Source organism: Notechis scutatus, chromosome 5 (assembly GCF_049901735.1).
Source record: "Notechis scutatus isolate UNSWTSFEM ecotype Mainland chromosome 5, rNotScu1.2, whole genome shotgun sequence".
Lineage (NCBI taxonomy): Eukaryota > Metazoa > Chordata > Lepidosauria > Squamata > Elapidae > Notechis > Notechis scutatus.
In genome coordinates, this window is record NC_142013.1 from 101,974,260 (window position 1) to 101,991,970 (window position 17,711).

Consider the following 17,711-nt stretch of genomic DNA (forward strand, 5'->3'; position numbering starts at 1 on the left):
CTGGAGTCCATCCTCAGAGAACTTCTCTCTCCTGGAATATAGCAATAGCAATATAGCACTTAGACTTATATACCACTTCGCAGTGCTTTTACAGGCCTCTCTAAGCTGTTTACAGAGTCAACCTGTTGCCCCCAACAATCTGGGTCCTCATTTTACCCACCTTGGAAGGATGGAAGGCTGAGTCAACCTTGAGCCTGGTGGGATTCGAACTGCCAAATTACAGGCGGCTGGCCGTCAGCAGAAGTAGCCTGCAGTATTAACCACTGCACCACTGCAGCTCTAACCCAAATACGTGCTTTGGATTATTCTATGCATGGTATTTATGTGGTGCCTTCCTATTGGTTGATTGGTGTGTTGATGGCCAGCAATTGGCTGTTATTTCCTTGTGCTACCAAGCCCTCAGCTCCTAAGTACCTGCTCAGTTGGTGGTAAATGAGCCCTCCTGTTGACTGACAAGGGGCCCGTTTCTCAGACTTCAATCATTTCCCTGGATATCTTTGTACCTGCTCAGCCAACAATCTTAGTAGCTGCAAAATTGAATGTATGTCCTTGTTCATCGCAATGTGATAATAAAGTCATTGTAATTCATAAGTCATGATGAAGTTTTGGGCTGAGACAGTCTTGCTCCAATGGCTGGTTTCTCTGAATTTTTTGAAATCATTATCACCAGATCACCTAAGATAAAATTTCTTCCCTCATCCAAGTCACTGATTAAAACAATCAAACAAATCTGAACACCATTTAGAGCCCATAATACAACCCTGTGGTACTCCACTCAGTATTTTTCTCAATAGCAGCATAGGAGCCCATCTTACATGGAATTAAACCAATAATTTAAATTATTTATTTATCAACAAATAGCATTTTTCCAATCTCTTATCCAGCTGGTTGTTTTTGTTTGTTTGTTTGTTTAGGGTTTTTTTGTTTTCAATGATACTTAAAATACCAGAACTGAATTTGGAATAGTTTTGCACAGAGGATTCATATAGGGCTTCTCGTGAGAATTAATTTTGAGTAAACTTTAGAATTGCATTGTCAAACCAAAATTCTACCCTTCAACAAAACAATCCAGAGCCACGTTTCCAGGTGGTATAGAACTTAAAAATTGTAAGACTGCATCAACAAGAGTATTAAGATAGATTCTCCTTTTTTGACCTATTTTTTTTTCCTGAGTGACAAATCCTTGGAAGAAAAGGATTATGAATATTTAATTGTATTATTATTGTTAGCATTGTGTAAAAAGTATACTGACCCAGTCAATACACTGTCCACAAAATATGTAGGGTTGTTAAAGGAAAATTACAAATAAAACATATATACCTATACCTATACACACACACACACACACACACACACACACACACACACACACACATATATATATATATATATATATATATATATATATATATATATATATATATATATATATATATATATATTTCTAAGTTTTCGCGGGTACTTACATGTATGGTATTAAGCTTTGTTCAGGTATTTTCCCATGTCATTATAGTTGTGCTTTTAAAGTTGTAGCAACGTTTCGGCAGAATCTCATCTGCCATCATCAGGCTTCTGTATAGTGTTCGTCTGTGAGTCAGACTTTCACAGCCATTTCTGTTTTAAATTTGTTGCTAGCCTACTGCTGTGCCAGAATGGTTTTTTCTTCATCCTGATTAGTTGGGAGTCTTGGTCTGTGTTTATTGGTCTTGGAGTTTGCTGTGTTCTGCTTGGTTGGTGTTTATAATATCTCCTGTCTGTTTTGTAGCTTTTTTTTTGTCTTGATTGGCTGGCAATATTGTGTTTCCTGTATTGGAGGCTTTTAGTGCAGCTTGCCTCTGAGTAAACAGACGGCTATCATTTATTAGGAAGCTAGGTTTCATCTGGGTGCCTGGTTGGGGTGTGTTTGAGCTGGAGGTATCGGGGGGGGGTCTGTTTGTGCCCAGGTGTTTGCCTGGCTTGTGGTGTGGAGATTTTTTTTGTTTGTGAGTGCAGGCTTACAGATAATTGACAGTCTGGTGGAATCATCTCTTCTATTCATGCTTTCAGGTCTTTTTTCAATCTCTATGGCTTCTCTGATAATTCTGTAGCTGGGGTTTTCTAGAGTGGCTAGGGTTTTGGTGCCATTGAAGTCGATGCTATGACCTGTGGCTTTCATGTGTTGGACTCTTGAGGAAGTGTGTTCCAGATTTTTTACTGCATTTTTGTGTTCATCCAGGCGGTTACTTATTCTTCTATTGGTCTGTCCAATGTATGTGGCAGGGCATGATGCACAGGGGACTTCATATATGCCTTGGTTTTCCAGATCAATTTTATCTTTGGGGTTTCTTAGGATGGCTGCTATATTTCTTTCTGTTTTGAAGGCAGTCTTGATGTGATGCCTGTGTAGTATCTTACTGATTTTGTCTGTAGTACCTCTTATGTAGGGCAGGACAGCTGTTCCATAGGTCTGTTCATCTTCTAGGTCTCCATTATGTCTCAGTGAGTTTTTGTGGATCAGGTCAGTGATTTTGCTTTTGTGGAAGCCGTTGGCTGTCAGTACTTTAGTCAGGGTGCATAGTTCAGTCTTTATGTGTGTCTTGTCTGCCAGGCGTTTGGTTCTGGCAATTAGTGTTTTGGCCACGGAGTTTATCTGTGCTGGGTGGTGGTGGGATTGGGCGTTGAGGTAGCAGTTGGTGTCTGTTTTCTTCTGGTATATGGTGTGTCCTAGTGTGCCATCTGTTTTTTTGTAGATTAGTACATCTAGGAATGGTTGTTTGTTTCCATTTCCATGGTGAACTTGATTTTGGGGTGTGCGCTGTTTAGGTGTGTTAGGAAATTGTTTAGGTTTTCTTGTCCATGGGGCCAAATAACAAATGTGTCATCGATGTATCTTAACCATAGTTTGGGTTTGTGGGTGGCATTGGCTAGATGATAGTTAAATGATAGCCGTCCGTTTACTCAGAGCCAGGCTGCACTAAAAGCCTCCAATACAGGAAACACAATGTTGCCAGCCAATCAAGTTTTAAAAAAAGCTACAAAACAGACAGAAGATATTAGAAACACCAATCAAGCAGATCACAGCAAACTCCAAGACCAATAAACACAGACTAAGACTCCCAACCAATCAGGATGAAGAAAAAACCATTCTGGCACAGCAGTAGGCTAGCACCAAATTTAAAACAGAAACGGCTGTGAAAGTCTGACTCACAGACGAACACTATACAGAAGCCTGATGATGGTAGATGAGATTCACAAGCCTGATGATGGCAGATGAGATTCTGCCGAAACGTTGCTACAACTTTAAAAGCACAACTTTAATGACGTGGGAAAATATCCGAACAAAGCTGAATACCATGCATATAAATACCTGCGAAAACTTAAGAATGAATGTGTGTGTGTGTGTGTGTGTGTGTGTGTACTTCTTTTTTGACCTATCTTTTTTTTCTAAGTGATCTGGCATACAGAGTCATAAATTTGAAAGGGATTTAAAAAAACAAAACACATTAGGTGTTGCTTTATGTACTTCCATCTGTCATCTCCTATTGCTGGGAACAATAACACGTGAACCAGAATTCAGCCAATCAATATTTATTTGTCTCATCCATAGATTACAACACAGCAACAACAATCATTACAAAATATCGAAGTCCTTGTAAGTTATGGGAAAGTATGCAGTTTGAAGTACATCAAAATAACAATCATAGATCTGCTTTTTTTCTCCCATCTGCAGCAAGTAACAAAATGCAATCTTTATAATATGGTTTACTGTAGCTAACATGCCAAATAATAAATCCTCTGCCATTTATTTTGCCCCTCTAAAAAAAAAAAATCTAAAGAACTGAAAACCTTCCTTACAGCTTTGATAACATTTTATTTGGACTGGTAGGAACACGTGTTTGGGTCCTTGGATTTTTCATCAGTGAACAAACAAAGCTACCTTCAAGATCTAAAAGCATTTCCAGGAATAGCTCTTAAGAATATCCACCATACAAATTAAAATATTCTGCCATCCAGTTTCTTAAGCATGCAGCCAAATACAGAAACCAGGAAAATGTACTTCACTAAAAGTTTTGCAAAAGTTTCAGAGTGCCATTATTTCATACATTTATGCTGTTTCTGACAGATTGTGAGGTCCTCACTCCCCCTTCCAATTTTTTTTTTGGGGGGGTGTAGGTAAGTTTGAGCAGATGTGAAGAATTTGATTACAAATCGTTTAGCATTCTTCCCAGGTTCCTTGGAAAGAGACAAATACAACACAAAAGAGTATTAACACAACAGTTATTGAAACTATTTCAGGGGTCAGCTTTGCAAATGGTTTACCTTTGTACCTGACAGATCTGTGCCAACAAAGAAAGAAATTTTACAAGCAATGGTTTCTCCACTATCACCAAATCCCCCTTCACTAACTGCTCCGTTCTTATATTTCAGTGGGAGATTTCCAAACTGTTGGAAAATAGCTTGACCCCCTCATCTTTGTAGGGACTCCTACAAAGATGGGGAGGGGGAAAAATATTTTCCAAAGCACCAGAAGTCAAGACAAGAAACAATGGTTGAAATCTAATCAAGGAGAGAAGCAACCTAGAACTAAGGAGAAATTTCCTCATGGTGAGATCAATTAACCAATGGAATAACTTGCCATCAGAAGTTGTGGCTGCTCTCCATCACAGAAGGCTTTCAAAAACAAGACAAAACTGGACAACCATTTGCCTGAAATGATACAGGGGCTCCTACTCGGGCAAGGGGTTGGACTAGAAGACCTCCGGGGTCCCTTCCAACTCTATTATTCTATGTTCTATTCAAGACGTAACTCTGTCCTAACTTACCTGCATCTCACTGAATTCCAATGGATACAATCCTCAGCAGTCAATATATACACCTACTCTTTAACAAGGTAGTTGCTTGCAATATTCACAACTCATGAGTTTCTTTTTTTTCCTGTGGTCTCAAAGAGTTGCTTAAATTAGGAAGAGCCACCAGGCAGCTTTGTTGAAGTTTTCAATTCTGAAGGTCAGGATATCAATGGCTGTATATCCTACATATCATTCTATTGAGGAAGACATCAACAAACAAATTAATAATAAAGAGATAAAGAGTCACAGCAGCAAGGAAGAATCCTGATTTGCAAGAGATTGTGAACCAGTGTTTGCTCGACCCCAACGACTGACTTGCAATTTCTGCCTCCTTTCTATCAACTTCTTTATAACGTTACCTTGAATTAATTACTAAAAAAAACAACCCTGTTTTTAAAGAATCCCTTTGAAAGCATCCAACAAATTGCAAACAAGTGGGAGCAGAACTAGTCAATCTCAATTGAACTGTGTAGAATCAAGAGTTAATGTTCTCTTAAAGTCGATATTTTTCAATACCAATAATGTTTAATTGCCAGTTTATTGGGGGGGGGAGAGAGATTGGACAGCCAGTCTGGAACGGTATAAGGTCGAGCGAGGGGGGAGGGGATGGACTAGAAGACCTTCAAGGTCCCTTCCAACCGTTTTATGTTCTATGGGTGTGTGGCAAATTTACCTGGGCACAAGGCTGGTGAGGATGACTGAGGAAGGAAGGAACAATATCAAAGCAGAACTAAATCCAGAAGGCTGGAACAGAAATTGTGCTTCAGGTTTTTTCCATGTTTCCCTCCTTTTACCCAGATAATGGATGTTCACTTTTTTGTTTTAAACTTTTACTTTCATTCCCAAACAGGCAAACTGACTCTATACGTATTTACCTTGAAGGGAACCTGGGGGGGGGGGGGTTAAGCCACGAAACCAACAAAGGATTTTCTTTCTACCTTAACCTTGCCTTCCCCCCAACCCCCCTCAACCCGCCAAAATCCTTTAACAAATTAATTAGTCCTAATGAATGAACGCTTCATTTTAGTTAAACGTGCTGCAGTTCATGAATTAAATTTTCATGCGGTGATTAAAGGCTGTTAAAATATGCATGGTTTCGTTAAAATTTTATCATAAATCAGCACAATGTGTTACATGACAAGGCAACTATTTCCCCATCTCTCTCTCTCCCCCTCTCTTTCTCTCCCCCTCTCTCTTTCACTCTCTCTTTCACCCATTCTCTCATTTTATCTCTCTCTCAATCTCTCTCCCCCTTTATCTCTCTTTATCTCTCTCCCATTTTCTCTCTTCCATTCTCTCTCTTATTCTCTCTCTCATTCTCTCTCCCTCATTCTCTCATTTTCCATCTCTCATTCTCTCCCTCCCCCTTTCTTGCTCTCTTTCTCTCACTCTTATTCTCTCTCTCTCATTCTCTCTCCCTCCCTCCCATTCTTTCTCTCTCCCTTTCTCTCTCTCCCTTTGTCTTTTTCTCTCACTCCTATTTTCTCTCTCATTCTCTCTCCTTCACTCATTTCTCATTTTTTCTCTCTCTCTATTCTCTCTCCCTCCCCCTTTCTCTCTCTTTCTCTCACTCTCATTATCTCTCTCTCTCATTCTCTCTCTCTCACTCTCTCTCTCTCATTCTCTCTGTCCCATTCTCTCTCCCATTTTCTCTCTCTCCCTTTATCACTCTTTTTCTCTCGCTCCCATTTTCTCTCTCTCACATTCTCTCATTCTCTCTCTCATTCTCTTTCTCCTTCACTCATTCTCTCATTTTGTCTCTCTCTCTCATTCTCTCTCCCTCCCCTTTCTCTCTCTCTCTCTCATTCTCTCTCTCTCCCATTCTCTCTCTCTCCCATTCTCTCTCTCCATTTCTCTCTCTCTCTCATCCTCTCTCCCCCCCTTTCCCCCTCCCTTCTTCCGCTCCGATTGAAACGGTGGAGCTGCGCGTGTGGAAATCAGGGTCGCTTTAGGACTGAAGCATCATCTCGTTCTCCTTCCGGATATTTTTATTTTTTTATTTTTATTTTTTTGGCAGGCGAAAGCTCCTCAGACGAGTTTGCGTTTTAACTTTCGAGATCGATCCCTTCCAGCTCTTCCCCGCCCCGCCACGTAAAATGTACTTTCACTGCCTCTTAAAGAGAGTGGAAGAAACGCCATCCATTCCCCAGAAGAAGGGCGGAAGGTCACCGCCGAAAGTTGAAATTGATTCATGCCTGAAACAGGATCGCTGGAGTTAAGACTTTTTGTTTTGTTTTAAAAAGAACCGACTTTTGAAAGCCGACGAAGTTATGGATTCCGTGGACCTCAGGAGCTGGGAAATGGTTCTGTGTGCGGCACCGCAGAGACAAAATCCCTTCAAAACTTCCCTGTTACGCCGCCGGTGTGGGTTTTTCTCCCACTCCACCATTCACGCGCCCGCTCACCTAGCAAGAAACGCCACCGACCACCCTTAAGAGCCTGTAGAGATTTCTCAAGTCATCCAGGTTGTCCCAAAGGTGCTTTTTCAGGAGGCAACTGGGCTTCCTTGTTTTTCCTTTCCTCTTTTTCTTTTGAAGACGTTTCGGAATATAAATCCTTGACGAGAAACAAGGAATATAAGCGCAAGGAATATCAACCCTTCCATTTTCTCCACCATTCTTTCAGAGCTGAAGAAGCTTCTTGGATGAGAAGCGAAACGTCTTCAAAAAGAAGAAGAAGAAGAAAAAAAAAAACAAGAAAGTCCAGTTGCCTCGTGAAAGAAAAAAAAAACACCTTTGGGACAACCATCCTTAGATCAACTCAAACCTTTTGTTCTCTGCAAACGACTCCGTTGCAACTTTCGGTGAAGGGAATGGGAGGGTTCTTGGTTTTCCAGGAGTGGCACGAAGGACCCATTCTCAACCAGCGTTTATCTGCTGGGATCCTCGAGATGAACCGCCTCTCCCACGTGTGAACCAGTCCACAATGCTAAATAGATTTCAATACACAGAAAATAAGGGGAAAAAACGCGACTTAATTCTGTTAGAAAAATCAGCAGAAAATGTAAACCCCGTTCTGAGCCTGTTTACAGGGAAGGAACAGACAGGAATGTTAAGTTTATACCAAAAATAAAAATAAAAATTGTTTTGAACTTTATATTAACAAAATAACAGAGTTGGAAGGGACCTTAGAGGTCTTCTAGCCTAACCCCCTGCTCAAGCAGGAGATCCTGGATACCATTCCAAACAAATGGCTGTTCAATCTCTTCTTAGAAACCTCCAGTGATGGAGCGCCCACGACTTCTAAAGGCAAGCTTCTCCACTGGTTAATTGTTCTGACAGTTAGGAAATTTCTCCTTAGTTCTTAGGTTGATATCAATGGAGATTCTCAGTCATCCAGGTCATGGTTGTCCCAAATGTGCTTTTTCAGGAGGCAACTGGACTTTCTGGTTTTTCTTTGAAGACGTTTTGCTTCCCATCCAAGAAGCTTCTTCAGCTCTGAAGGTCTAGGTTGCTTCTCTCCTTGATTAGTTTCCCTCCATTGCTTTTTTTTTTCTTGCCTTCAGGTGCTTTGGAGAATAGCTGGAAGCCCTGATGAAATCAATGGAATTGACCTGGCCCTTATTCACAAGACACTGCTAAGTGCTCTGGAAAAGGAAACAGGATTGGCTGTGGTTAGTAGTCAGATGGGAGACCATCAGGAGATCCCAGAAGTGGAAACTAGGATGCAAAATAAGGTTCCACATTACCACCAAGAAGAAAGTTCAATGAAGCCACCAAAAGTCAAGCCTGAATGAAGGAGACTTGTATTTCCTTCCTCATATTTATGTGTGATTTTTGATGCCTCCATTCTTGCCTTTTTCCTCCTGAAAGGAGACAGTGAAGAAACTGCCTTTGGGATCTGAAATCCCCAATTAAGCTTTTTTTCATATTTAATAAGGGCACATTCTATGCCTTGGCTGCAAAAGCAATCATCCATAGCTTGGACTTAATAAGCCCAGCCTGGCTTTTGTCAGGAAATTCCTTTATTAGAACATGGGAATGCTTTTTGAGCATTCAGTCATAGCATTTGTTTCTGGGTAAATTGATAGGCCATTCCTCCCCAGCCTCCCAACATCTTAAGGATGACCTAATCTTGAAAAAAATTGCCTTGATGTCTTCAAGCAACTTCCTAGATCTATTTCTCTCCAGGGTGATGGGACTAAACTTCTTAGAACTTCCAGTCAATGGGAGAGTTTACAATTGGTGGAACAAAGCTGTAGAGAGATGCAGTGACACAAAAACACAGGTTCTCTGCTGGCATACCCTTTCCATCCTCATCAGGCATTTATTCATTTCTTGAGAGTAATACTACTAACTTTAAATATCACACTGGTCTGGGCATTTTTGGTATTAGCTTGATAACAAGTTTTGCCAAGACCTATATGATCTGTATCTTTGTGATTCCATAATGATGTTGCCATCTAAAATAAAGCTAAAGAGAAATTGGGTTACCTGGTCATTGGTGAATGCCACCTCCACACTGAGGACACTTTCCTGATCCTGAGAATGTGAGATGAAAGAAAATACCTGGAAATACCAGTTTACATCTGTTTACGTGTTTTAGTATTTCCATAACATATGTTTGCCTTGCTTTCATCTCATCAATTCATAATCAGCCATAAAAAGGGATATCCAAAGATATCCAGCTATGCTCCAAAGACCACAGACCTCCCAAACTTGAGTATTTAGATGGATGCTGATGTTGGTGAGCATCAAACAGGTCCATCTTGAAGGACCAGCCCCTATTCCAGTGGATTGGGAGATCCAGAGAGGCAACTCCCAATCCACCCAAGGTTCTTTCAGTAGAAACATATGGGAAGAACTGATGGATGAGGAGATCTCCAGCTTCTACTCAGCTTCTTCTTACTCTTGTATGATAGATTATTGGGTTTGGGTATTGGAAGCATATACGTTGGAGATCACCTCCTATGCCCACCACCCTGCCATCTTCAAATGAAGAAACGTCTGCCTTTCTTTTCAAGATCATGGACAGAGAAATGTCTATGCCACTGCAACTGGATTGCTGCCTTATGAGTAAAGCATCCACAAGATATCTGAGATATCCGTGGAACCCAATGGCGATCAATTATTCTGGATTACTCCAGGCAACCAACTTGTGAATCTGATGGGATCATTGCGGCTCTCTTCTTTTGTCTTTTCACACAAGAGGGATCCAAATAATTAGGACAATTTTTTTTTCTAACAATGTATTTGTGTGTGCATGTGTGTATGTTTAGAAAACTTTTTTTTATCAGCTGAAAGTTAAGAAGAGTTAGAAATGAAAGTGGGGGAAAAAAAACCTTGATCATGGAATTATGGAGTGAAAGAAAGATTTTATTCTATAAAGAAAAGCCACATATTCATATTTCCTCTCCCCACATAGTGGTCTCCTTATTCCAAAATGCCCATATGCATGTTATTCCCAACTGTTTTCTATTGAGACAGATAAAGGGTGCGGGGAGAAACCCAACAAAGAGGCATGAAAAAGATACCTGGATTTGGGCTGTAATAGAAATTAGTCCTTATAGTTCATCAGTGGTAGGGTTTTCATTTAAAAGCAAACGGTTTCTGTAAGAGGTAGTTTCGATGGTCGCTGGGGAGCTGTCCAGCAATAGGAGTTGCTGAAAAAAAAAAAAAGCACAGCATCTGGTCAACTCAAAACCTCACCCTTAACCGATGCAATTATCATGACCTTCACATTTAAAGAAGGCTCAAAGCACTTTAGGCAGATCTTCCCCATCATAATATATATATAAAATCTCTTTAAATCACTCCGCAGCATACTCTACACTTGGATGCTAAAGACTGTGAAGCATTTCTCGTGGTAAACACAAAACTCAGAATTGCTGGGATTCTCATTCAGTCTCTTAAGTGCTGAGCTCCGTTCTCTTAGCATGAGTGGAATCATCTTTAAACTATCCCCAGATTTTGTAAAGCACATTTGAAGTAATCCGTAGAATAATCAACCCAGTTTCTGGGACAGTCCAATCTCTCTGATCTCTGCTGCTCTCCTCCCCCCTATGTTAAAATTCAATCCCCCATAATTCTTATCCCAGAAGCAAGTGGTTTGATGGTGCTTATGCACTGGAATCTGAGGCAAACGGGGAAGAGACGCTGGTCCTGAGTCTTGCCTCCCATTTGCTTTTCAGAAGTAGTATTCATGTGAGAAGCAACCACGAATGGCCCACCTCCGAGAACCATTCGTTCCAGTCTTCTCCTTAGAATGCCCAGGAATGCAATGAAACAAACCAAATGAAAAATCCTCCACTGGTTAGGAAAGGAAAATAACTTTAAGAAATTGACCCGCAGAGAGAAAAAGCAAGTTTACCTACTGTCACAAATATAACACGTTTGTATTAATATTGCTGTTAAAGATTATTCTGCTCTGTTTGTTTATTGTTTGCTTTGCTTCATTTCACCTCCCTCCCTTCCCCTCCCCTCCCCTCCCTCCCTCCCCTTTTCTTCCCTCCCCTCCTCTCCCTTCCCTTCCCCTTGCTTCCCTTCCCTTCCCCTCCCTTCCCTTCCCCTCCCCTCCCTTTTCTTCTCTTCTCTATTTCCCTCTCTTGCTTACTTTAAATTCTATGAAGGTCCAACAGCTACTTCATCCAACTACCTTTCTCTGCATCTTATGGAATATATATATTTCCTGCCAGGAAAGGTCCTGCACTCAGCTTTTTGGAAATGCATTCAAACCTTAAGTTTCCTAACTCTACTTTATCTACCACTAAAACCAGTGGCATTTGAGAGTTCTCAGTAGCTAACTCATCCTAGTTGTTGCACTGGGGCTACCTTATAGGTGACTCTAGTGGGATGCTACTTGCATATATGCTATTAGTAGTTTATGAACGAAGAAACCGCAAACACTTACTCTGAAGACCATTAAGCCCACCGTAAAAATAAAATATCTAGCTGGCTCAGTAAGATGGGACAGTTTGAACAAGCATTGTCAGCTCAGAAGTGAAAACACAATCCCAGGACTGTATCTGTGTGTTTAGCGGTCTCCCAACACCCTGAAAATGCCTCGCCTGCTTTCATCCTTGGGCCATCTAAGGAGCATGCAGATGTTCAGAATAGGCCACTTTTCACTGATGAAACTCTCCACTCCCCTGCTCTCACTAAAGAGCCTTGCCAAGCAGCCACACACTCACTACACTGTTGGTGGTTGGTATTCGACCGCCGTCAGTCCTCACAACTGGAGAGCGTCCAATCGTAGTTTGCAAGGAAGCAAGGATCTGAAGGCATGAGCTTGCAAGACGTGCCTTACCGTGCATTTTTCATTACTAACGACAATCTAGAGTTCACAAGATAAATAATGCTGGTCTTTCCCCAACCCATTCCTGACAGGGCAGAGTGCTTGGGATACCCTTCCGAGAGATCTCTAAGTCTGAACTCAGGAACCCCATGTGACACATTCAAGGCTGAAGATGGAAATTAAAGAGTGCTATAGTCACTTGGGCTATGGGGAAAAATAGGCAGGAGGTAAATAATAGAAAACGTGCGTGTTCATGCCACGAGAACACACACACACACACACACACACACACACACACACACCAATCTCGGGGGGGGAATCAAAAACAATGGTCCCCAACATTTAAGGAGAACATCAATCCCTTGACCAACATCCTGAATTCATTCTCTCTCTTATTATTATTATTTCACATTGGTTATTTATTTCCAGTGGCTATTATTGCCTACAATGTGTGTGTGTGTGTGTGTGTGTGTGTGCGCGCGCGCGCGCACGTGCACACACGTGCACACACGCAAAGGGAATTAGAGATGGGATTTCTGAAACTCATTCTCTGGTTATGGAGATGGGGCCTGTTCATACATGGGAACGAAGACACAAACATTCAAATCCCATATCTTGTGTTAACAGGAGTTCCATTTTAACACACCCGTAAGGGATACCTCTAAAGAAGTAACCAAAGGACCTGAGTTGCACTTACTTTTTTTTCATCTTTTTTTTTTCATTTTTTTCATTTTTCATCCGTAAAATGGAAATACATTTGTTTGCTGAGGAGCTAAACAAGGCAAGTGTCCTTCCTTTGAAGAACGATCAATCCATAATTTTACAAGCAACATCAGAAATATTGTTTGGTGTAAATAAAGGGCATGTTTTGATATCAGACCTAAGCAAGTATATCTGGAGGCTTATTATCTTGTTACTTCAAATGGGATTCCCCCAAATAAGCACGTCCCTGCTACATTTGAGAAAAACACGACCTCCTTCAAGTTAGATCCGTGACTCTTTCTTTGTTATCCTTCCATCTATGTAACCGGCAGATTAGCAGTAAACCACCAACCTATGTTTCCTTTGAACCGAGCTAAATTCAGAGCATAAGATTCACTTAAAAAGTTGGGATATGGTTTTTTGGGGGTTCTTGGAGGGAGGGAGAAAGATAGGGGAAACTCTAGACCTTTGCTGAAATGTGGATTATTTTAAGGAGGTAATGGGCTATTCTCAAACTCAGCACTCACTTCCTTACTTTCCCCCTCTTTGAATCCCACCCACTCATTCAAGATTATCTAAGCGAATCGCTCCCCAAGAACTAACTGATTCCGTGAGCATCCCGTGTTGCGGTTGAAGGGTGCTGAATAAACGAAGATTTTTCTAAAGAAGGAAGGAGAAGCAGGGCATGAATTTGGGTGACAGCAAGGCTCTGAGTGATGCCACCATTGCAAAGATGCCACCGAAGGCAGAATCTCCCAAGAAAGACAATGTCACCCATAAGGGGGGCAGCGATTGGCGGGTCCTTTTCAAGCAGAAGCAACCTTGAACAATATAATGGGTGACTCACAGCTCCCCCTCTACATACAGATCCATGGATTGCAATGGATCCCCCCCCCCCCAAAAAAAACCCCTTTTACGGGGAGCCCCAAAGGAAATCTCACCAATTTCTCTGGGAAGTGAACATAGCAATTTTGTCCTGCGCATGCAGTCTAAACAATCAAGTTCATCGTACAGCTAGTAAAATCCCATTTATTAAGAAGCGGATGAGAGTTGAGCTGAAAGCAACCGCACAAAAGCAGGTTGACTTTTTCAGCACTGAAGTGAGTGGACAGCGTCGGAGCCACGCCGGACGATCCCGCTCCACCAACAACGTCTAAAACGGTCGTACGAAGCGCTTTGGCAACAACGCTTCCTATTTATCTTTAACAACGCTGAACAGAACTGCCCCTTGCCGGGCCTGAAAGCAAAGCGAGCAAAGATTGCGAGAGTTATTGAACCCCACAACCAACAACGCAGAAATCATCCGGCATCCAGAGGCGTTTGCAAGGCAAGGAAAGACGCCGGGTTTGGCTCGGCTGCCACAGTTTGCGCCAAAAAGTAATAGCAAGTAAATGTACCGACACTGAGCCATTTCGCCTCCGCCGCATTTTCACCAGGACTCAGCTGGCGCTGCCCTCTATCCTGCGCTCCAGACCTGCGCGGGGCAAAGGTGCCAGGAGGGGCCACTGGCTTGGGAACCCCCAGGTCGCCATCGGTTGCCTTGGCCTTTGTCCTCTCTGCGGACTCCTGGGCTGCTTCGACGTGAGGTCGGCTATACAACTCAGGGGGCGGGGAGGAGAAAGAGGAGGAGGTGGTGGTGGTGGAGGAGGAGGAGGAGGGGGCAAGGGAGGCAGAGCGCAGGAAGGAGGAGGGGAGAGACCAGGCCAGTCCATCAAAACTGGAGGCGCAAGTTCTCGCGAGAGGGAGAACCGGTCGGGAGCCCCGGGATGTGGGCTCAGGTGGAAGCAAGAGCGCATCTCCTGCCAGCCCCGGGGTAGAGCAGGCAGAAGAGTCGAGCGGCCCGGGTTGCAGGAAGGCTCGCCCTGCGCGCTCCCGGGGAGCTGCCAGCCTCAGTCACCTCGGATGTGCTGCTGCTGCGGCGGCGGGGGCGGCAGCCTGGCTGTGCTCGGCGCACAGAGAGCCCTTTCGCCCGGCGCGCTGGTGGCGCTAGGCGCGGATTTCCTCCTGGTCGCCGTTTCCCTCTTGCTCTCCTCCGCCCGCCGAGCCGCCACGATGATGTCCATGAACAGCAAGCAGCCCCACTTCGCCATGCATCCGACCCTGCCGGAGCACAAGTACCCCTCGCTTCACTCCAGCTCGGAAGCCATCCGGAGAGCATGTCTCCCAACTCCGGCCGGACTTTCCACGCTGGGTTGGCCGGGCTCCTATTCTCTCGTTGCCCCTGCCGCCCCGTGGGTGCCTTCTTTGGCTTCAGCCGCAGCGGCTGGGACTTACAGCCCCCGTCTCCGCCCTTCTGGAGGGTTAGGTGGAAAGGAGGCTCCCCGGAGCTTTCCTGCCCCTGAATTTCCCTTCCTTCTTTCTTTCTTTCTTTCTTTCTTTCTTTCTTTCTTTCTTTCTTTCTTTCTTTCTTTCTTTCTTTTTGCGGGTTCTCCTTTCCAAATTGACCTGGCAAAGGAAGGCCGAGAGGCAGCCAACCGAGCCGAAAGCGGGTCTCCTCTGGCACCTTCGCTTTCGCCCTTTCTCGCTCTCCCCTTCCCGGCTCGCTAGCTCACGGCAGGCTCCCTCGATTTCCCCCCGCGGTGGGAAGGCGGGGTGTGGGGGATACTTCTTCGCTCTTCTCTGGCTTAACCAACTTGCCTGTTTTTCTTTCTTTTCTCTCTTTCTCCTTCTCCCCCCTTTTTTTTTTGCCTCCCGGTCCTCACTTTCCGTCCTTCTCCTTCCTGCTGTTCCTCTGGCCAAAATGGTCCCCAAACCTTACGCACCGCGCTCTCTCTCTCTCTCTCTCTCTCCCCGCTACATCCGTGGACCCTTCCCATTAATTTTCCCGCGGCGGTACAATTTTTCTACCGCTCATCCAACTCCCGGCGGTGCCTCTGCCCCATCCCTTCTTCTCCTGCATCCCTCGGCCCCCTTCCGCCTTTCTCTTCCGCCTCCCACCCGTCCTTTTCTCCTACACGACAAAACAACTTTTCCCTTTAATCCCCTTTGCCACGCCGTCCCGCCGCTCCTTTCTCCCTCACCCTTTTTGGCTAACGCTTCGCGGCGGCTTCCCTTCCTCCTTCCTTTCCTTCTCGGGGATGCTTTCCTCTCCCCTCCCTCCCCCACAACATGCCCCCCTTTTTTCCCCTCTCCCTCGCTGCCCCTTTTCTCTTTGTCGGTTGCAGCTGCAGGGCAATCTCTTCGCCACCCTGGACGAGACGTTGCTGGCGCGGGCAGAGGCTCTAGCCGCCGTGGACATCGCTGTCTCGCAGGGCAAAAGCCACCCTTTCAAGCCGGACGCCACTTACCACACCATGAACAGCGTGCCCTGCACTTCCACCTCCACGGTGCCCTTGGGCCACCACCATCACCACCACCATCACCACCACCAGGCGCTGGAACCGGGCGACTTGCTGGAGCACATCACCTCCCCTTCGCTGGCGCTCATGTCCGGCGGCGGGGCGCACGAGGGGGCGGGCGGCGGGGCCGCAGGCGGCGGCGGCGGCGGAGGAGGAGGTGGAGGCGGGGGGCTGATCTCCACGTCCGCCCACCCGCACTCGCACATGCACGGCTTGAGCCACCTGGCGCACCCGGCGGCCGCTGCGGCCATGAACATGCCTTCAGGCCTGCCGCACCCAGGGCTGGTGGCGGCGGCTCACCACGGAGGCGCCGCCGCCGCCGCGGCCGCAGCTGCAGGCGCCGCCGGCCTGGCTTCTATCTGCGACTCGGACACGGACCCGCGCGAGCTGGAGGCCTTCGCCGAGCGGTTCAAGCAGCGGCGGATCAAGCTGGGCGTGACGCAGGCCGACGTGGGCTCGGCTCTGGCCAACCTCAAGATCCCCGGCGTGGGCTCGCTGAGCCAGAGTACCATCTGCCGCTTCGAGTCGCTCACGCTCTCGCACAACAACATGATCGCGCTCAAGCCCATCCTGCAGGCGTGGCTGGAGGAAGCCGAGGGGGCCCAGCGCGAGAAAATGAACAAGCCGGAGCTTTTCAACGGCGGCGAGAAGAAGCGCAAGCGGACTTCCATCGCGGCGCCGGAGAAGCGCTCCCTCGAGGCTTACTTCGCCGTCCAGCCGCGACCCTCCTCGGAGAAGATCGCCGCCATCGCCGAGAAATTGGACCTCAAAAAGAACGTGGTGCGCGTTTGGTTTTGCAACCAGAGACAGAAGCAAAAACGCATGAAATTCTCCGCCACCTACTAAAACCGGGCCTTAAGTTAGTTGAACCCGGGGCTTGGTTTGGACGCCCGGAGAGGGACGATCAACTGAAACTGAGTGGAAAGAGAGAGGAAGCGAGACAAACGCACACACACACGCACACGCACGCACACACAAAACCCCCCCGAGTAGTCTCCCTCTCGGAATCCACCCCATGCAAACTGAGCTTGGCCCAGAGAAAGGACCCGCGCACAGCCCCCCACCCCACCCCTACGAGACCTTGGCAGCCTGGGGGAAGGGGAGGGCGGAGACTTTGGGACAGGGGGAGGGGGGCACCGAGGGGCGAGGGCTGCGCGGAGAGGGCAGCAACTGAAGTTTGGGAAGGCAACGGACTTCTCCTTTGGACTAAAGACTCTTTGGGAAGATAATAATAATAATAATAATAATATTATCGCTGGGGGGACGATCAGGGACCTAGCGATACCCAAGCGAGACGCTGCGGAGAATCTCGAGCGAGGGCCGGCTCCTTCTCTCTTTTTCCTTACCTTTGGCAGATTTGGGGAAAGGGGAAAGGAAAAAAAGGGGGTTGGGGAGGGGGCGAACTGCGGGACGGGAAGGTTGGGCGAAGGTAGAGATGGGTTGATTTCTTGGGTCGGGTCCCTTCGGAAAGCGAGGACGAACTGCTGCAGAAACACACACACACACACACACAAGAGTATTGTAGACGAAACCACGAGGTCTATTCCGGTTATCCTTGTTGTTACGAAATTGCTGGTTGACGCGGAAGGGAAAATCTGCGGAATAAGTG

At 45.5% G+C, this 17,711-nt stretch overlaps 1 protein-coding gene and 1 long non-coding RNA gene across 2 annotated transcripts; one reads left to right on the forward strand and one right to left on the reverse strand.

Annotated features, from left to right (window-relative positions):
- Positions 1-3,551: 3,551 nt before the first annotated feature.
- On the reverse strand, positions 3,552-14,244 carry LOC148130597 (uncharacterized). The gene is made up of 4 exons (XR_015749930.1): positions 14,162-14,244; positions 10,303-10,431; positions 9,263-9,310; positions 3,552-4,212 (listed from the first exon to the last, which is right to left on the reverse strand). It is a non-coding gene; the product is annotated as an uncharacterized LOC148130597 (long non-coding RNA).
- Positions 14,245-14,495: 251 nt separating this feature from the next.
- Positions 14,496-17,036, forward strand: POU4F1 (POU class 4 homeobox 1). The gene is made up of 2 exons (XM_087967396.1): positions 14,496-14,936; positions 15,929-17,036. The coding sequence occupies exons 1-2, from the start codon at positions 14,667-14,669 to the stop codon at positions 16,946-16,948; spliced, it is 1,290 nt and encodes a 429-aa protein (XP_087823522.1). The 5' UTR covers positions 14,496-14,666; the 3' UTR covers positions 16,949-17,036.
- The last annotated feature ends 675 nt before the right edge of the window (positions 17,037-17,711 follow it).